The 21,522-nt window shown below is 33.2% G+C and overlaps 2 protein-coding genes across 2 annotated transcripts; one reads left to right on the forward strand and one right to left on the reverse strand.

Moving 5' to 3' along the window:
- Positions 1-3,647: 3,647 nt before the first annotated feature.
- LOC107467215 (uncharacterized) lies at positions 3,648-4,600 on the forward strand. The gene is made up of 2 exons (XM_016086255.1): positions 3,648-4,288; positions 4,396-4,600. Exons 1-2 carry the CDS (start codon positions 3,648-3,650, stop codon positions 4,598-4,600), a joined length of 846 nt encoding a protein of 281 aa, XP_015941741.1.
- Positions 4,601-12,290: 7,690 nt separating this feature from the next.
- LOC107467442 (cysteine--tRNA ligase 2, cytoplasmic) lies at positions 12,291-16,997 on the reverse strand. The gene is made up of 9 exons (XM_016086542.3): positions 16,659-16,997; positions 15,930-15,993; positions 15,490-15,651; positions 14,490-14,660; positions 14,130-14,411; positions 13,894-14,019; positions 13,152-13,373; positions 12,955-13,071; positions 12,291-12,854 (listed from the first exon to the last, which is right to left on the reverse strand). Exons 1-9 carry the CDS (start codon positions 16,829-16,831, stop codon positions 12,582-12,584), a joined length of 1,590 nt encoding a protein of 529 aa, XP_015942028.1. The 5' UTR covers positions 16,832-16,997; the 3' UTR covers positions 12,291-12,581.
- Positions 16,998-21,522: the final 4,525 nt, after the last annotated feature.

The raw sequence follows: 21,522 nt of genomic DNA on the forward strand, positions 1-21,522 counted from the left end.
TAGACTTTTTGACTTATATATATACTAATTAATTAGTGGGAAAAATCTATCTAATTTCCAACCCATTTAATTTTTCTCGTGGAATATTATTAGCTGTGATGTGAATCAGACCCTATTTGACATGATTTACGCACGTAATAACTCGTTCACTACTAATGAAGCTTGCTAGTTAAGTTTAACCTGTAAAAGGAAAAAGGAAGCCAAGAGAAAAAAAAAAAACATCTTTAATAAGAAGCAAGTTAATTAATTAAGCCTTCCCCAAGCATGTCGGGACCATGGGAGTTTTTCTCATAATAAGGGGAAATTAAACAAAAAATAATTTTTCCACATTGTGATTGGCTTGAGCTTAATGGACAAGTTAGTACTTAATTATTAATTAATTATTAATAATATATTAATATATATTGAGATAGATACGCCATCACATTCAGTGTTATTAGACATCTTACCCAATCACAAACGAAACCATGGGCTCTTTGTGTTTAGCACATAGTGAGACTTTTTCACAAATTAAACTACCCTTTTAAAGTCTTTTGTCTTTAATTTGCGTAATATATATAGATTTCTACCATTGGTCAATTATATTATATGCAAGAGTTGGAAGCTGACTAAGATTATGATTTAAAATCTCTCTTTTTCCCCACAGATATGGAGCTTGATTGGCTGCCCTATGTTAGCGCAATGGATGTTTTTTGTTTGGAGGCAGCTAATTAATTAACATGGTTATATATATTATTAATTTTAATATATTTATACAGCTGGATTAAACCACATGGAGAATTATTATTATACAAATTACAATTACATAGTGCTATATATACCTTTTGACATTTATATAATACTATGCAAGTTGTTCACCACAAGAGTAATAATGCATGGAATTAAGTCTTGGTTATGTTTCAAAACACATTAGTCATGATCATTTCTGTGGAGCCTTTTTCTCCTTTTTGGTATATGGTGCCAAAAAGTAGTAGATATTAATAATTAATTGTTATGAGTTATATATGACTGAAGAAAATTATTTTAACGAGGGAAAAATAAAAGGAAAATTAAAGTATTACACGTATAATAAGGGATAAAATTAGTGACTTCCTCTCAATCTTTATTATATCACGTGAACTATATATGAAATTTATTATCAACATAAATAGTAGGGAGGAAAAAGGAATCCAACGCTCTTTTCTTTACTTTTCTCTTTTTTGTCTGGTAACCCTGGTCTCTTGAATTTTTCAAAATTCATGAGTGTTTGTTATTCAGAATTCTTTTTTCTTAAAAAAAAATTATATCTCCTCTTAAACTTTCAATTATGGTGAAATATATATAAGAAGGTGAAAATTCAAGTACAATTAATTTTACGTGAAATTGATAACTGAGAGTTGTTATATAAAAATTTAGTCAAATTAATTAAATAATATTTTTTAATTATTAATTTCACGTAAAATTAATTATATCTGAATTTTTACTTAAAAAATTAATAAAATTTATTTTATATTATTAAATTATTAGATTAAAAAAAGAAATTAATAATTAAAATTAGGTAGAGTCTATATCTAAAGTCTAAAGGTTTAATTTTCTTAAATTAGGTAGTGGTCCATTTGGAAGTGATGTGTTAGTTGGTTATATGTTATTGCCTAAAAACTTTAATAAATTTGTTGCCTCCTGAATATTGAGCTAGGAAGCCGTCACCCCAATTAAGAAAACTTTATTCTCCATTCCTTCTGAGCCTATAAACTCTAGGCATTATTGTCTCTTAAGAGATTTATTCAATTTCTTTCAAGGCTAGAAAAAATCATTCAGCCTTGAAAGTTGAAACCATTTGAGTCTTCTAATAATAGTAGTTCATTGACAAGACTGATTTCCCTGAGACACATACATATATATACTCGCATTAATTACAAAAACGTAATTGAAGCTTCAAGATGGGAAAATCAAAAATGGCAATGAGGAATTCTGTGTATGTAGCAATTGAAAAAGAAAGGAGGACAAAAGAACAGTGATTTCTAAAGTGTTATTGATGGGTGTGGGGTCCTACCTAACCTAGCTGCTATTGTTTACACAATTTTCTGCACTAACTTGACCTTCCATTTCACATTATTTGAAATCGATAACCCCACACAAAGCCAGCCAAAAATACACGAGTTGTACAAAAGATGAAAATAGAATGCACAAGTACAACTAACTAGTTCAAATATTTCTGAGTATTACAGCTGGAAGGATCAAGACTTAGTTAAATATAAAATAATAATTATATAGGATATGTATGTCTAACTAATTAGATTTCTCGTTTCATTTGAATGGTGACTTAATTTATTGTAAAACCTTTTAAAATTTGTGTATAGTGAAGGATAATACTTTATTATCATTTGACTTAAATATCAGAGTATTTTGCAATTATTTATGTCTTTTTTTTATTAATATCTAAAAAATTTTTTAAAAAAATAATCAACAAGAGTTAAGATAACATTTGTTTAATGTCTATAATCCACTAGAGATATAGATACGACGGTACATATCTATTGTTTATTTAATAAGATATAAATATTTTATGGATATATTGACATACAAATGTATATGAAATACATATTTTTAGTGTCTTTTTTTTATCGTAAGACATTGAGATACAATTTTTAAAAGGGCAATTCACTGAATTAAATAAATTGGCCATCCATATTATCATAATACACATTTTACAAAGTGAATATCGAAATGGATTTTTTTCATAAACTATGTAAATTGCGATAAGGGTATCGCGGTTTACAAATGAACGCAATCCGCTACAGGGGTGTCGAGGATTACGTTGAAAGAAAAACATCACATAATCCATGGTAGTGGTGTCGCGGTTTATGTGTGTTTTGCAGACGTGCATAAACCGCTACAGTGATCTAGCGGTTTATGCTTTAGTCTGTTTTACCTATAAATACCAAGCAAGATAGGGAGTGGGTCATTTGAGAAGAGTTATTTTCACACTTTCACAAATGAATAGTGAGGAGAGTTTGATGGTTCTAGTCCACTGCTCTGGTAAAATAAAAAAAAAGTAATAGGTATGGTGTTAAGTTCACTGATAAAGAACCGCTGAATATTTTTATCCGTTCGACTGATACTTTGTCGGATCTGAAGAGGAACATATTGCAGAAGGTAGGGTTGTGTGGGGCCAAGTTGGTGAAGAAGGTGTACTACAAGATTCCGATGGCGGTTGCGTCAAGTGGTGTGTAGTATGAAACATTTGTCATAGGGTCAGATGAAGACATGGGGTCTTATTTCATTGTCGCCGGAATTTTCCGGAGGTGAGAATACACAAGTTGTTTGCCAAGTTGAAAGACCGTATGGACAGTTTCAGGGCTTCAGCACCAAATCCTCAGTCGATGATGGTGGGGGGTGCTTCTACTTCGATGCCTATCGTTGCACCTGGTTGTCTCCTAGCTACACCTTCACTTGTTCTAGCACCGGCAGCTAGGTCACCTGGTTTGATTACTGGTCTTGTTGGTGGTGGTGAGCCGGATCATGTTGAGGACGCGATGCGAGAAGATGATTCGGACGATGAGCCCAATCACATATCAGGGGATAGTGAGGAGGAGACTCTAGTGGCCCCACCTGCAACTTAGGGGCCATCCAGTTCTGGGTCCCACCAACAATCTCTGCATTTCTCGATGCTAAACGTGGAAGCAACGTGTCAACAACCGGATGATGCACACACCTTCGGTTACCAAGGATTACACGACGGCAATACTTCTGGGGAATTTCAGATTAGCCAATCTTTCCAGACTAAGGAGGAAGTTGTGATGAGTGTTAAGGATTATAGCATTCGTCGTGGAGTTCAATATCGGGTTATGGAATCTGATCATCTGAAGTATGTTGGGAGATGCAAGGAGTTTGAAAACGGCTACACCTGGATGATTCGCATGGCATTTCGGCATCGCAAGAGTAACTGGGAGGTTAGAAGGTATAACGGAGCCCACACTTTTCTGGCCACTTCAATTTCGAGCGACCACCGACAGCTTAATTACCACGTAATTTGTGCGAGGATCTATCAGTTTGTTAGGGCGAATGCAGCGGTTTCCATAAAGGTGTTACAAGAAGCTACTGAGTCAACCTACGGATTCAGGCATAGTTACAGGAAGGTGTGGAAGGCAAAGGAGAAGGCAGTCGCCCAGATTTACAGAGATTGGGAAGAGTCGTATGCGGAGTTGCCCCGGTGGATCCTTGGGATGCAAGCAACGATGGACGAAATCGTAACTTTGTTGAAGACTTCTCCGGTGCGTGTAGGTGGTGAGGTTGATGAGTCTACAGAGTATTTTCATCGACTTTTCTGGACATTTCCTCCATGCGTCGAGGCTTTAAATATTTCAAGCCACTAATCAGTATTGACGGTACGCATCTGTATGAGAAGTATGGCAGGACTTTGCTTCTGGCTATTGCGCAAGATGGAAACTCGAATATGTTGCCAATTGCGTTTGCACTTGTTGAGGGGGAGAATGCTGAGCGTGGACTTTTTTTCTTATCTCACTTGCGTCAACATGTGACCCCACAGGAAGGGATTCTGGTGATCTCTGACAGACACAATGGCATTAAGGCTGCACTGGAGGCACCAGACAATAGTTGAAAATCGCCTCATGCATATCGAGCGTATTGCATTCGACACGTTGCAGCTAATTTTGCTCTCAGTTTCAAGGGTCAGGATGCAAGGCGGATGCTCGTGAATGCAGCATATGCCAAGACTGAGGCCGAGTTTAACTACTGGTTTGATATTATGAGAACTGAGAATCCGGCCATGTGTGATTGGGTCAACCGACTGGAGTACGATAAGTGGACCCAACACCAGGATGGGGGCAGACGGTTCGACCACATGACAACGAACATATCCAAGTGTGTTAACTCTGTACTGAAGGGGACATGGATCTGCCGGTTACTGCACTTGTCAAATCCACATATGGAAAGTTCGCAGAACTTTTTGTCGTCCGAGGGCAGACAACAGAGGTGCAGTTGGGATCAAGCCAATGGTTTTGCCAGGCACTAGTCAAGGCGATAGAGCGCAACTTGAAAGATGCGAGGTGCTTCACGGTTACTATATTTGACAGACATCAGTCTGAGTATACCGTGACTGAGACGACTCCTACCGGTAACTTCTCGCTTGGGACGTATCGGGTTTCCCTCAAAGATCGCACTTGTGACTGCAGGTACTTTCAAGCTCTCTATTACCCGTGCTGCCATGCGATTGCATGCTGTGCTCAGTCCCGGTTAGACTGGGCTACGTACGTCCATGAGGTTTACACCACGAGTAAGGTGTTTAGCGTATACCGGATGGGGTTTTTGCTTCTTATTCCTGAGGGTTTGTGGCCACCGTACGCCGGTCCTTCTATCGTAACATGAGACGTGCCAGAGAAGGGCTACCGAGGTCAACAAGAATGTAACACCATGGATGAGGCCGATACTAGTCGGTCGAAGCGATGTGGGCTATGCAGACATGGAGGACACACTCGCAGGACTTGCCCTCAGCGAGGATCCGCCTCTAGTGCCGACGCATAGGTTTCATTAGATCGTCATGATTAGCTTACCATTTTCTTTCCTTATTTGTGTTCTTGTCCTGTTTTAGTTGTACTTACTGTTAAGTAAAGTTGTACTTGCTGTTCGTTTTACGATAATGTTGTTATTGTTAACGATTCTTTATGTAGTTGTGATTCTCTTGAGTTAAGGTGTTCTAATTTTGTTGGTAATTCTATGAGTTCAAGAGACTAATTTCAATTAAATCAAAGCAAGAACCTATGTTGCGCCATACATAAAAATTGCAAACCAAACTTTCATCCAAAAACTCATCCTCCATGAAAAATGAACTAAATCCACACTAAAGCATAAATCTCTATCTGCAAAATACACATAAACCGCGACACCCTTATAGCGAATTACGTTCATTTGTAAATCGCGATACCCCTGTCGCGATTTACATAGTTTATGGAAAAAATACATTTCGGTATCCACTTTGTAAAATGTGTATTATGGTAATATTGATGGCCAATTTATTTAATTCAATGAATTGTCCTTCTTAAAATGTGAAATTTTTCACTCTTTTCCCTTTAATTTTTTTTTATTAAATTCTAATTTTGACCTTATGGTAACCCTAACCCTAATCTCTTTTATTCTCTCTCACTTTTTTCTTTCTCTGATCTCTTTCCATCATCACCTTCTTCCGGTGTCTTCCTTTTTTTCTTTCTTCTCCATCTGCCTTACTCACTATCTCCCTCCTTCACACGTCGTGTCGTCGCCATCCTTTCTTCACTTTTTCTTCCTTCCCTTCTCTCTCTGTCCATCCTTATATTTTATTCCCCTCTTAGTTCATCACTTTCAGAGTCTATCCTTCATCTTTTCTTCTTTTAAATTAAGATCTTTCGTTGTAGTTACTATCATTGTCATCACTATTCACCATGGCTACTCTCCGTTCTCAAATTTGCCATTACCTCTGCTTTCAAGTTGCGTTTGTTATTGTCTTTGGTGTCGCTAGCTTTCAAATATTTTTTTCCTCTCCTCTGAATTTATCTTTTTTTCATGTAAATTTTTTTTACCTCCAAATTTATTTTTTGTTGTGTCTCTTCCTTCTGGATTTTTTGTTTTTTTTTTGTTTTAATTGTATGTTTATTTTTTTATTTATTTAAAATTTTAATTAATATTTGTTAAATCCGATGATGTTTTATTTGATTGAATTTATTGATTAGTTTAAGAGTTATAAATAGTGGTAGAAAATAAGTAGTAACAGTAGCGGTGGTAGTAATTTTTTTATGATAAAAATAATGGTGAGGACAATATTCAACAAACACAGACATTGATGCATATCTTTTTGTTGAAAAGCTTTTTTTTGCGAGTTCAGACGTACCTTCGTGTGCTCGCGATGAACTCCTTCTCCTTCCATCAGCGACAACGATCGCACAAAACTGTCACAGTGGCAGCGAACTCCACGGAGCCAACATCTCAAATGATGTTGTTCCATCCATTCATATTTTTAGCGCCAAAATTTACACTCCAGCATGGTACCTAGCGTGGCATCTCAGCGCCATATCACTGCCGGCGGCAGTTAATTTGCCCGGAGATGTGGGGAGGGACGACCTTGGTGCAATTTTAACAAAGTCAGGGATATAAACGGTATAATTGGTAAGTCAGGGACTGAATTGGTACAAATCGTAAATATCAGGGACCACTTTAGAATTTAACTCTCTCTTTCCACCGTCACCTTCTTCCGGCGTCTTCCTTTTTTTCTTTTTTCTCTATCTGCGTTACTCACTGCCTCCCTCCTTCACTCGTTGTGTCGTCCCCCTCCTTTCTTCACTTTTTCTTCCTTCCCTTCTTTCTCTATCCATTCTAAAATTTTATTCCCCTCCTAGTTCATCACCTTCAGAGCCTCATCTCCTTTATCTTTCCTTCTTTTAAATCAAGCTTTTCTGTTATAGTTAATGTCATTATCATTGTTATTCACTATGGCTGCTCTCCGTTCTCAAATTTGCCATTGTCTCTGCTTCAAGTTGCCTTTGTTATTGTCTTTGGTGTCGCTAGCTTGTAAATATGGTTTTTTTTCTCTCTTCTGAATCTGTCTTTTTTTCATGTAAATATTTTTTTTACCTCCAGATTTATTTTTTGTTGTGTCTCTTCCATCTGGATTTTTTGTTTTTTTGTTTTTGTTTTTGTTTTAATTGTATGTTTATTTTTTATTTATTTAAAATTTTAATTAATATTTGTTAAATCCAATGATGTTTTATTTGATTGAATTTATTGATTAGTTTAAGAGTTATAAATAGTGATAGAAAATAAATAGTAACAGTAGTGGTGGTAGTAATTTTTTATGATAAAATAATAGTGAGGACAATATTAACATTTATAATTTAAAGCTAATAACAAGCAGTGAGTAAGTTACAAGCAACTAGAAATTAAAGACCATTTTATTTTGTTTGTTGGAAATAATAACTCGTTACTTTTATTAGATTTGAAGTCTTATACATACAGTCACTGTTGAATTTATAGCCAAACATGTGTGTGCTTGTCGACTTGTCTTGTACTTTTAACAAAGTTAGATTGTCATGTTTCATAGCGTGCATATTATAGATATTACATTTATTTCTTCGCCATCAAAGGAAAAGCAGGGATCCATTAATTAAAACTTAATTAAGAGAAGCTCCTTCAAATAAATCCCTTAGCTTAATCAATGAAGATGCACCCTACAACAATGTTACCATTTTAAGACTGATTTAGGAAGCAGCATAATGAAGATGCAAGGTATAAATTCAGAACTACAAATGTGTGTCACATCATCACATAGTTTACAGATATATTATTCATATGGATATGTTGAGCTTTAATTTCTAAGGCATAGATTCTTATTATCTTAAGGCACTTTGTTTTTGTCAAATCAGCTCTCTCCTTTCTCCTCAAAAGAGACTTCATCAGTTCCTATTCTAGTCTCCAGATTCCATAGCTAAGTAACTGGATTATGCTTCCATAACCGGCTATCTTATTTTCACTAATGTCACAGAATACGTGACACAATGTGCTGCACTTATATCTGTCTCCTTTTGAGTGTGAATGAATGAGTATCATACAACAAGTTATAACCAAGTGCCATAAAATATATATGTTCTCTTTTTCAATTCAACAGATCAAGGATTAATCTACAGTAGATCTGTACTTCATTTGAAGGTTTGCATCTGGCCAGTGAATTATTAATCGACAAGATGAAATTCAAATTTCGAAGATTTATGTACTTCATTTGAAGGTTCACATCTGGCCAGTGAATTATTATATCGACAAGATGAAATTCTAATTTCGAAGGTTTACTTCAACAAATTTTACGACCAATTCAAGTTGGTTAACATACATACGCATCTTATTATTAAGATTTTATCTAATTCATTTTTGAAGTTAAAACCACTAAAAGAGGAGGAATTTGTCTAGTCCTCTAGCAATGATGAATGTTAATAATTAGTTACTATGAGTAGATTAATTGATAAAAGTGATAAAGGTGGAGATATTTTTTGTAAGGGGTGACATGCATGCATGCCTGAGAGGAAGTAGACAGCAGATACTGTTTGCACAATTTGGCTTTTGGAATTCCTACGGTTCCAAAAGCTCGAGTGGTCAAGTTGGAGACAAACGTTTGCGGTGCACATAACAGAGACATATATAATTCATAGCAAAAAAGTGGTTTGAGGTCTCTGTTTGTAGGTTCCTCATCTTGTACTTGTTATTGCACTATATTTTCCTATGGAGAAAAGATTATAAAATGGGACCCAAAGAAGATTTTTCTCTGTAAAGAGACCTAATTGATTGAGTGAGTACTACGTTGACACCATTTCTATATATGCAACGTTGCAACTTCTCTTACACCACCACTAACATCGTACCTTAACAGTTACATTTATTTTTCTTTTAATATTTTTTTTACAATAATATTTTCGTACATCATTTTTATCATGGATTTTTTATATAAATAAATAAATTAATATAATTTAAGGGGTATTTACGTTTTAACGAAATATGAAGAGTTCACAAAAATATATTTCGTTTATTGTCCAAACAAAATATACATATAACTATATATAAACGAGAAATGTATATTGTTACAATAAAAAAATAGTGTTTATAGTATAATATAGATCGATTTAGAAAATAAAATTGTATATCTAATTTTATTTTTTAATTTAGTCAAATTTATTTTAAACGATTGTGATATATCTATTTGAACGTAGAACGAAAAAATAAACGATTATTGTATATCAATTTTAAGATTTGAATGTTAGATTTATTAAGAAATTTAGACAAGTTTAAATTTCAGAATCAATTTAGATTTATTTTTTATTTATCATAATTAATTTAAAATTTTGTTTGATTTTGATAATTAATTTTTTTAATTTATTATATTTTATTGATGAGAATAAATTTGACTTCGATCACTTTTATATTATAGGAACCCTGATTAAATAAATAGTTGAACAATTTAGTGGTGTATATAGAAAATTTTTTATTATGTATTATTTAAAATCTTATCTGTGCCACTTGTGGAGATCCTTCATGGCTTTTGTGTGAGGAAATTAATAAAATTGAGGTATCGAGTCCTTTTGGAAGAACAATATATAATGTTTTGTGGCTTTTTTTGAAGCTAAGAAAAAATATGTGGTGGGTGTCCCCACTAGAGCATTTTTCTTTGTGACCTATATATATGCTTTTTGAAGGGTTATAGCTTCTTCTCACTGCAATTCTTTTTAAGAAAAATTAAAGGGGACAAGTTGAACGGTTTTTGTGGGTTGGGGTGGTCCTTATGTCTGAAAATTGCATGGTGGAGATAGATTTAGTGGTTATGAAAATCAAAATATTAAAACCAATAGATAGATATCATATAAGACGTTAATGGCGCTTACTTAAGCTACTATTATTGTTGTTGTTATCATAATCTATTTAGGGAGATTCGGTGTATCAGCAAAAGTGATCGAGGTGATAAAGTGATACATAACTCTTAGAATAATTTCATTATATTGTTCATCTACTCATTTCATTCATTCATGACCCATGTTTTTCACGTAAGATCTAAACAGGATAATTCTATTTATATATGCTAATGTTTTATTTCAAATATTTAACAATGTATATATATACTCACAAGTTCAATCTATCAACTCATCACATTTTAATGACATTTGAATTTAAAGTGGTGTCTTGGAATCTTATTTTTCTTTTTACTGTCTTTAATATAAAAAGGAAAAAAAAAGGATAAACATGACCTAGTTCCAATGACAAGTTCCTCATACCATACTTATATATAGCTTCATAATTATTACCAAAATTATGAAAATTGGAATGGTAATCGAATAAGTGAAATTAGATGTTCAATGGTTTAAAAGTTTAGTTGAAATTTAATTAGAATTAAATTTGATATAATTAAATAATATATTTTTGTGTGTGTATATATATATATGTTCGGTTTAACGGAAATTTTATTAGAGTTAAATTTGATATAATTAAATAATATATTTTTGTATTTGTATATATATGTGTGTGTGTGTTTTTAAAAATATTTTTTTAAAAGATAATCCTTTAATCAATTTTTTTTATAAAAATTTAGAATAAATCAATTGATTTTTTGATTAATTTTTTAGTTCAAATTAGACTGATTAGATAATTGATTAATTTAGAATAATTCAATTGGATCAAGTTACTAAAATAATTGACTTTCACAATTACTACCTCAAAAATGAGGGATATTATGGTAGAGAGTGAAGATTTTTTTTTTTTTAATATAGAAAAGGCTCACAAAAAAAATTATCATGTGCACATATAAAATTTAGTAAAAATTTTCACTCTCCATTCAATTCTACTCTTCATCAAAGAAACTCTTCTCAAGAATATCATATGAATGATTTGATTAGATAAAACCCAGTGTATGTGTACGTAATTTAATTTCTTTTCCCTTCTTTTTTACATTGTTGGTTACAAAAATTCACGTACATGGGCAGGCAACAAAGAAAAAACTAACTGAAGTAGAAACCAACCTAACACTGAAACAGCACGAAGACTTGTCTGGTCCTATTAGAATCAGATAAATATGGCACCAATGAGAGGAATAAAATGTTTCAGATTTTCAAGTTTCATATATACAATTCAGGTAAATGAATCATAATTTATAATGCACATCTATATTCAAATTCACGAGTCCCTATTACTATTAGATAGGCAATCATATAAATACCAAATATTTGATATGTTTTTACTAGACGGTCAAAATTAGCACTATAAAGAGTGATTTCAAATCAGCAGTTTACTTCAATAATTTGATTGACGTTCACATTTAACTTCAGGATCTACGAATAATTAATTTGGTGGTTGATTTTTGACACATTGTTAAAACACTAAAATATGTCATTTTTAAATGTATAAATTTTTTGCTAACACAATATATGCGCATGGTGAAGGTAACTGAACTCAGTGAACTGTCTCAAGTCTCAAATCTCTAGGAAGTAGGAACAAAGAAGCAACAAAAAAAGGGAATAATAAAAGGCATTCATTCACTCATTCATTCATTAATCAGAAGAGAGAAAGAGATATCATGGCTTACAATAAAGGGTTGCATGGAAACATTGTAGGAGGAGGGAGTCATAGTCATAGAGGGAGGCCATATTTCCTTATGACATTTCCCTATTTTAGTAGTTTTATATGAATACAATGAGTTGAAGAATAGTTTTTACTTTGTGATAATTAAAATGTATGCATGCTATTACCAAAAGAAAATTATATTAAAAAACCCCTTCATCTTAGCCGTTGAATTGAATTGAAACTATAGGATTGAGATTAAGGGACCAAAGTCATTAATTAAGTTAACAAAAACCATTGTCGATTTAGCAAAATCAAACCATACAAAAGATAATCTATTAATCTAGACTCTTGGTGTACACTGAGAAATTGCATGACCTGTTAAGACAAAACTGTAAAAGTGCTTACCCTCCTAGAAATTGTTATACAAACTTGAAGCCTGCTATTAAGGTAATCATAATTTATGACATTTAATAATTCTGTAACAAATAATCATAGTAATACAGGGTCATTGATTCTGACCCTCACGTTGATGATGTAGGTGGCCCATTATTCCCTTCTGTTGACTTTTGTTCTTCTGCTACAAGAGGCTCGCTTGGGATGCATGGCCTCCAAATAGTTTCATTTCCAACATCCATAAGTGCAATGCCCTTTGCAGTCAAGTCAGTCCTAATCCTATCACTCTTTGGAAAATCCTTGTTAATCCTTGCTTGTTTTCTTTCTTCTATCAGATGTAACACTTCATCTTCTGCCATACCTGCTCTCTTCAATGCCTTATCCTTCAACTCTTGCAGAACCTGATGAACACAAACAACCACAATGGTTTTCAGTTCAGATTTCCAGAAGAACAGTTTTTAAAGAAACATAAACCAAGTGCATTCTGATAACATGCATCACCTCGGCATAGGATTTAGAGGACAGTAATCCTAGAACCTTCAAAATTTTTGCGGCTTCTTTCTCAACTTCAGCTAGGGAATGAACCAATTGCAGTTGTACCTTCTTTTGAAGCTTTTTCTGGAAGGCACAGAGGATGTGTCAGTGCATCTACATAGGATAAAGACATGCAATACCGGAAGTTATTTTCGGGTACATACCTTCAGCATCTTCAAAGAACTGTTTACAAACTTCAAGGCCTCTTGGATGGCGCCGGTTAGTAATACCGGTGTTTGCAAGTCATCTGACATTTTTGTTTGAAATTCAACCTGCATTTTCTTGATGCATTCCTTAGCAGCCTCATTAACTTGTAGTGCACTTTGATTCTTCTCAGTTTCACCTTGTTGAAATGAGGATACAGCATCTTTGCAATCTTGAAGAGTCTGACAATCAAAAGAACACAATCAAGACCATGGTGAAGGAACACAATATTTCCCTAAAGTTGGTTGCATCAATTAAGCTTCACAATTAATACACACGTCTACATTGACAACTGGCATCAAAAGAATTATATTAAACAGCACTGCTGCCAAAACCTAGTTAAAAAAAAAGATATATTCTCTGTGATTATATGTTTCCTGTTTTACCTATAACAAACACACAATATACCAATAATTTTTGCATGAAATAAATTCGTCGAAATCATCCTAGAAATATTTGGAAATCCAATAGAAGCAAACAAGAACACAATATGAAGTTAAGAGGAGAAATATCCATCATAGAACATAACTAAAGTATCTTCCGTTGACAAACATGTGGCATCTCTGCACACAATCCCAAATCAGCAACTAATTTTCAGATTACATCATGAAGAAAAATTGTTAACCTCAAGGATGAGTTTGACAATCAACTTACAAGAAATGACGAAGAATTTCGGGTACAGATTATTCAGAAGCTTGTTACCTGAAATATATAATAAATAGCATCAGATGCACTCTCCAGCTGTGCAACTGAGTAATTTAGCGGAGATCTATAATGGGCACTGATCAAAAAATGTCTCAAAGCAAGCGGATGATAACGCTCAGTAATCTGCCAGCAGGGAATAGAATTTCATCAAATATATTCACAACATATTCAAGAATTTCACCATGTAAAACCTTCTATAAATGTCTAGGAAGGAATTAAGAACTATTATTAACCTGACGAATTGTGAAAAAGTTGCCTAAGGACTTTGACATCTTCTCATTGTTATTTGTGACATGCCCATTATGCATCCAATAACTGATACTGCTCTCATGATCTACAGCCCAGCTCTGCGCAATCTCATTTTCATGATGAGGAAAGATCAAATCAATTCCACCACCATGAATATCAAATTTCTGAGTTAAATAGCATGCGCTCATTGCACTGCATTCAATGTGCCACCCTGGTCTCCCAGGACCCCAAGGGCTGTCCCAGCTAGGTTCACCAGGCTTCGCAGCCTGCAATCATTAAGAAAAAAGAGAGATTACAAAATGTTGCCCAAAATGTATTAAAATAATCTATAAATGTTCATATACCTTCCACAATGCAAAATCAGCAGGGTGACGCTTTCTAGAATCAACAGCAACTCGTTCCCCTGCTCTGTTATGTTCTAGCTTTTGTCCAGACAGCATGCCATAACTTGGGAATTTCTCAACAGCATAGAAAACATCACCATCAACTTCATAACCATAGCCATTACTGATAATCTGTATGGTACGACAAGGATTAATCACTTTTAAGAAATTTTAATTCCTTACAGAAAAAGGCAAACATACAACAACTGCATCAACTTGTATATTTCATGCTTCAACGCTACAACAACACACAACCCCAAATAAATATGCCCCAGAGCAAATATGATACCATCTGCTTCAGAAAGCCATGTTTATCACCTTATGGCGTATGCAACCTCATTAGATGCTTCACTTGGAGTGTGCAGCTTCAAACTTCCAAATTCTACACTATTATTTAAGGGTGAGTCTGGTATAGGGACAAAACTGGGTGAAATAGTTTACACATGAGGTCAATTCATGGGAAATGTCACCCCCTTTTTACTCCTTGACAAACAAATACAAAGCGTTTAAAATACTTGGGCTAATTCTCTTTTCTTTGTTTACTAATCCCTCAATTAGGATATCTTAGTTCCGAAATCAAGGAGGAAATTTATGATAATAGCACATAAAGTGCAGAAAGAATGTAGAAGGATCAACTTATCATTTGAATGAAAGCAAAAGGGGACAGGGTGGGGCTGAGTGGAAGGTAGTTACACTTAAATTCATACTCAGTAGAACAGTAAGTATTGAGTAGTGCCACCTAAATGTTTATTAAAAGGTAACCAGTAAAGCCTAGAGTATCGAGAATGATACTTTACTCATCAGTCATAGTAATGTATCAATTCCAAACGCACTTAAGAAAAGAAATAAACTAATATAAAACAGCACACAAAACTCTCAATATTTTAATGCTATTGTGGATGATTCGATTAAAAGACTCAAATTAAAGCAAAAGACAGTGATCTTAATAGCAAAATTACACCTGACTTATCATGTTCTTTATCTCGTCCATGTGATCAGAAACACGAGGCTCTTGAGAAGGTTTCTCACACTGAAGATCAGTCATATCAACATTATATTCATGGCAAAAACGGTTGCTTAAGTCCAACGGATTGTCACCAATCTCATTTGCTCGCTTAATTATCTGCAGCAATTTTGATATTAGCAGTCTCAAATAGTCATTAAAGAATAACATAAGAGACTCATGTAAAATGGTATTGCTTCAAGGTCTATGTTTGTAGGACAAATGGACTGGTGAAATTTCTAAAAGATAGATATATGTATGTTTCAATGGCACATAGCTAACTTTTTAAAATCACATAAAACAAATTATAATTGACAGAAACAGAAGCATGCAGTTATATTTTGGATTACAAAGAAAACTTTTCAATATTAATACTAACGAAGGGTGAAAGAGGTTACCTTGTCATCAACATCAGTGAAATTCCGCACATATGTTACCTCATAGCCCAAATGCACAAGGTACCTGCAGGTTTTCATGTTAAGCATGCTATCTCTGTATCTAATGCAAGTAATTAAAGGAAGGCAAGAATAGAAAGAGTGGTTAAAAAACTCTGAATCTCATATCTGAATTTAATCTTAATAACAATAGCAGGACTACACCTCCATCAAGGACAGAAGCAAAATACTGACTTTATGCTTTACTTAGACAATAATACGATAAATTAGAAATAGAAAATCATCTTTTATAACCTTACTTAACACCTGTTTAACTTCAGCAGCTAAATCCGTTAGGGGTCATTACCTCATTGTTTATCTTGCTGTCATCATAGCATCTAATATATGTATACACTATAGCTACGTATGTCAATGAATATATAAACTATTTAAAAAATAAAAATAAAAAAACACAGCATTGTTGAAAGCCGATTCCTTTGAGAATTATGGTAGATTACCATCACAATCATCATATGAAAGGAACAAATTATTCACCCAGAAACTAACCCAGAAATAAACAACAGATAACCCCTTGTAATAGTAAACACATTCAAAGATGGCCATGGGATACAAATGAGAAATCTGGAAAATTTAAAACCCATGGGCCATGGGGGATTCCCCAACAAGATTCAAACTTTAACAGCAGGGAAACAAAATCAAGCCATAAAAGGAATACCCATTTGCGAGAATCACCTGTAGAGTATATCGAAAGAAACTGCGGCGCGAGCGTGGCCGAGATGGCTGAAGTCGTAGGCGGTGACACCGCAGACGTACATGGAAACTTTGCCGGGATTTTTGGGCTTGAAGATCTCCTTCTGCTGAGTCATTGAATTGTAAATCCTGAACTCAAGTTGCTCCTCCGCCATTGTTGCCACCGCACACTGTATCTGTCGCCGGTGGCTGCAGCTGCTTCAGATGAACGCCAAATATTTTCGGATGCGGGCGTTACAACTAACGATACAACCCCGGTTCGCCCTACTTCTTTTGTGTTCTGACTTCGGAGTCGTAACTTTGTTCGACCGGCTCTCAAATATTTATGCCATTTTTTAAAAAATCTACTTTGTATTTATTTATTATAAATGAGTGCTCTTTTCTTCTTCTTTTTTTCACTGTACTACTACAACCTTATTTGTATTTAGATAATTTTTAATTAAATAATATTAGGGGTTAAATTTTTACAGCTAATATCAACCATTTTTTAAATTATTTTATTTATCTTAAATTTCATATTTTAAATCACAAATTTTATTCTGAATTTTTCAAAAAATTAAAAATTAAAAAAATAGTTAATATTAACCAATTAAAAGATAATTCTCTATATTTTTTAAATTCTATGAGATGCTTATTCTAAAAAGGCATACAATACAAATACTTTTTAGAAAGAATCTTGGATTATTAACAATTGGAATATAAGTCTAATTACGTTTTAAAATAAATATTTTTCTGGTAAAATATGGGTATAAATAGGATTGAACAAATTGATTCTGCTAATTGAACTAAAATTCAACTATAATCTATATACGTGATGTCTTGATAAAGAAAATTTTGGCTAATTTTAAACTTGCTTATTGTGGGTCTTAATGTGACTTTTTTTTTAAGTTTTATTATTAAATAAGTATATACAGTCTTTTAGATCATGTTAAACTTAACAAAAAAACACTAAAAATAAATGATGTAATTGTGTCCTTCTTTATTAAATACAATTCATTATAATAGTTTAATTATATCAATTAATTAATTTGAGTAGATATTTAAATATTACACAATTTAATATTATGCATATCAATTAATTGAATATAATTATTAGAGTATAATTAGAATCAATTAGATCAATTAGCATTATTTGATATATATAAATAATTATTATAGGATATTACGTCTTATTTATTTCGATTCTCTTATCATTTATAAATATCCTTCTATATTGTATCATTGTACACAACTTGAATACTCAAACATTTTTTCTATTGCTCTATCTCCCCTTTCTAATATGATATCAGGGTCACGGTATCCTCCTTGAGGAGGATAAATTGATTTTCTTCCCGTACTTTTCATATTTTTTTTCCATACTATTTTTTTCCTTCTCTTTTATCAATGTTTTGATACTTTTCTGACCTCACCGATTAGCTCATTTGCTACTTACTTATTCCCATGGAGAAACCATATGTTTTTCGTCACCTTCCGATACTTTGTCATCTCTTTGCACTTTGTCACTCTTCAACAGTTTTCTAGCAGTTCACCATCTTTTTAGCAGTTTTTTGGCAGTTGTCCACTCTTGCGGCAGTTTCGTCTGCGTTTTCTTCCGACAGTTCCGTCTGCATTCTCTTCCAGCAGTTTCGTGCACACTTCCTTCCACTATTTTCGTCTGCATTTTCTTGTGATAGTTTCGTCTGCGCTTCCTTTCGACAGTTCTATCTGCGCTTTCTTCAGGCAGTTCTATCTGCACCTATTACATCGGTTTATGCATTTTTTATTTAATTGTTTCAAATAAGTTTCAAACTCAAGCTGTCACTTGAGTTTGAAGAGGGATGTTATAGTATAATTAGGATCAATTAGATCAATTAGCATTATTTGACATATCTGAATATTTATTATAGGATATTACGTCTTTATTATTTCGATTCTCTTAGCACCTATAAATTTCATTTTATATTGTATCATTCTACACAATTTGAATACACACAAACATTTTCTCTACTGTTCTCTCTCTTACCCTTTCTAATAATAATAAATACAATTTAATTTAGTTAGAAGTTCATTGTTTTATAGTCTTATATATATGACAGAATAAAATTATAAAAATAATTTTTTTATCATTTTTGGATATTTTAACTCTTTTTTTCTCTTTACGTATAATTTTATTTTGCATTAACTTTGTTTATTTAATGATAAAATATAATCATGTTAATTCTATCATATAATAGTTTATTTTTCTCCTATGTATTTTGATTTATATAATTACTATTGATCTTACTGTTTTCGTTTTTTTGAATTGTTCTTTATTTTTGTTTATGACTTGATAATTCAAATAAAAAAAATAAAGAAAGACAAAAAAACGATGGCCAAAGGCGAAAGTTAGAAGTCTAAAGCAATAATATCATTTCTCAACATTATTATTATTAATACGAATTTTTTTTTCTAATATTCTTTAATACGAGCCTCATTTCTTTTTTTATTATTATTAATTCTTTTATTATTTTCTTTTCTAATTATAAATCTCTTTATAATAATTATTTGGTAGAATATTTTTTTTCTAATAGATTTTTTTGCCTATTTTTTTGTTAAAAATAATTTATATTAGGTAAAAAATAAGATACAAATTAAATTTTAAAATTCAAATTTAAATAAGATGTGCAAAGAATAACTATTGAATTTATTTGGTATATTTGAATTTTTTGTATTATCGTCATTGAAATATTTCAAATACTATTATAAAATTCTAGATATTTTTTATCTTATTGTTCTTAAATTATACATTATACGGTGTATTTGAAGAGTTTCATCTTTTTTTAAAATAAGTGTGACATTATATATGTAAAACCTAAAAATTAGTAAATAATTAATGAATAAATTAATTATTATTTAAAGAAATTAGAAAATAGAATTTTATAGTTTAATAAGATATAACTTATTCAAATAAGAATTTTGACACTAATTTTAAAGAATTTGGTTTAAAATTGGGTCGAACAAGCCAAATCGGTTGAACCGAGCCCATATTGGGCCTAAGGCCGAATCCAATGTTCATTTGGGTGAAAAGCTTTGGCTCTTTTTCCCCGAACAAAAAGGGAATCACGTTGAAGCAAAGGGGAAAGGAGGAAGAACACAAACCCTCACTCATAATTCAATCCTCCATAACTTTTGATTCAAAATTTCGATCGCTACACTGTTTGCGGCCACGCGTTCGCAGCGACGAGCTCTACAAAGCCCGATACTAAATTTGGTAAGGAAGCCACACTCCCAGTTTCAATTTCCTCTTCCCAATTTAAAAAACTTGATGATTGGGTGTTGAGATTTTTAGTTGTTTTGATATTCTAGGGTCAAATTAACTGAAGAAAATTAGTAGGTCTTGCTCAATTGCTGCATGAATAAGGTAAGAATCTTAAGCCCTTGTTGATTTGTGAGTTAGCAAGCTTGAATGTTGGTTATAGTGATATGTTGTGGGATTAGATTGAATATTGTTGATTTGGAGTAGATTGATGATGTTGGGAGCTTGATTGTTGGATCTTGGTGGGTGAGATTTGGTTCAGAGAGACTTTGGAACTGTGAACTCTTGAGAAATTTTGACCTTGAGATGTATGTCTTTGGGTTTTATGAGAAATCGGCTAAGGTACGGTTTAAGTTTCATTTAAGTAACATGTGATGTGATGAGAATTTCTAGGTTAGATACTCCTAGAATTAAGTTTGAATTTAGTATTTGGATGGAGTTGCTATGTGTATAATACATGTTGTGATAATTGATGTTTTGGATGATGCATTGTTGTTGTGTTAATTGAAATTGGTATTAGATAGTGAATTATATGGTTATGAATTTATGTATATTTATTTGATGAAATATTGGGCCAGAGGCTGGAAAGAGATAAGCGTGGTAAGTAATGGTTGATGATTGGTGATTTGATGATGGTTAATGAGGATATTGAATGTGAAAGTTGAGCCTATAATGAGAATGTGGCAAATCATTGATGATTGATAAGTTTTGATAATGATTATGAATAATGATAATAATTGATCGTTGATTTATGAATAATATTGGTTGATTGTGAATTTTGTTAGATTTGAAATTGATAGAATTGGATGTTGATATGTTGAGAGATGAGTGATAAGAGTATGGAAGGATTTTGGTTGGAAATTGGGTTGTTTTAGGTTGAGAAACTTCAGTTTGAGAATGAAACCTTGGAAAATAGAGGTTTTGAACTTTTGGGTAAAATTTGGTTTTTAATGAACTTCAGTGATCCATAACTTGAGCCTTGAATTTTAGATTCAAATGAAAACTATTTCAACAACAACAAACAACAACAACAACAAAGCCTTGTCCCACTAAGTGGGGTCGGCTACATGAATCAAACGACGCCATTGTGCTCTGTCATGTATCATGTCTACAGTGAGACCGTTTACATATAGATCTCGTTTAACCACCTCATGGATGGTCTTCTTAGGTCTTCCTCTGCCTTTCGCCCTTTGTCCATCTTCCATCTCATCCACCCTCCTGACTGGATGTTCTATCGGTCTTCTTCTGACATGTCCAAACCACCTGAGACGCGATTCAACCATCTTTTTCCACAATGGGTGCTACTCCAACTCTCCCCCTTATATCTTCATTCCTTATTTTATCCAATCGCGTATGACCACTCATCCATCTCAACATCTTCATCTCTGCCACACTCAGCTTATGTTCGTGCTCCCCTTTAGCCGCCCAACACTCCGTACCATACAGCATAGCCGGTCTTATAGCGGTGCGATAGAATTTACCTTTAAGTTTTAAAGGCACTTTTTTGTCGCATATAAAACCAGATGCACTCAGCCATTTTGACCAACCTGCTTGGATCCTATGATTTACATC

This window comes from Arachis duranensis, chromosome 9 (assembly GCF_000817695.3).
Source record: "Arachis duranensis cultivar V14167 chromosome 9, aradu.V14167.gnm2.J7QH, whole genome shotgun sequence".
Taxonomy (NCBI): domain Eukaryota; kingdom Viridiplantae; phylum Streptophyta; class Magnoliopsida; order Fabales; family Fabaceae; genus Arachis; species Arachis duranensis.

Excerpts from the sequence above, each read along its gene's own strand:
- LOC107467215 (XM_016086255.1), top strand. The coding sequence starts at position 3,648 with ATGCTAAACGTGGAAGCAACGTGTCAACAACCGGATGATGCACACACC. Across the intron at positions 4,289-4,395 it reads GAGGTTGATGAGTCTACAGA|GACTTTGCTTCTGGCTATTG; the intron begins GTATTTTCATCG and ends GAAGTATGGCAG.
- LOC107467442 (XM_016086542.3), bottom strand. The coding sequence starts at position 16,831 with ATGGCGGAGGAGCAACTTGAGTTCAGGATTTACAATTCAATGACTCAG. Across the intron at positions 14,412-14,489 it reads CTGATTTTGCATTGTGGAAG|GCTGCGAAGCCTGGTGAACC; the intron begins GTATATGAACAT and ends TAATGATTGCAG. Across the intron at positions 13,374-13,893 it reads CTATTTATTATATATTTCAG|ACTCTTCAAGATTGCAAAGA; the intron begins GTAACAAGCTTC and ends TTTGATTGTCAG.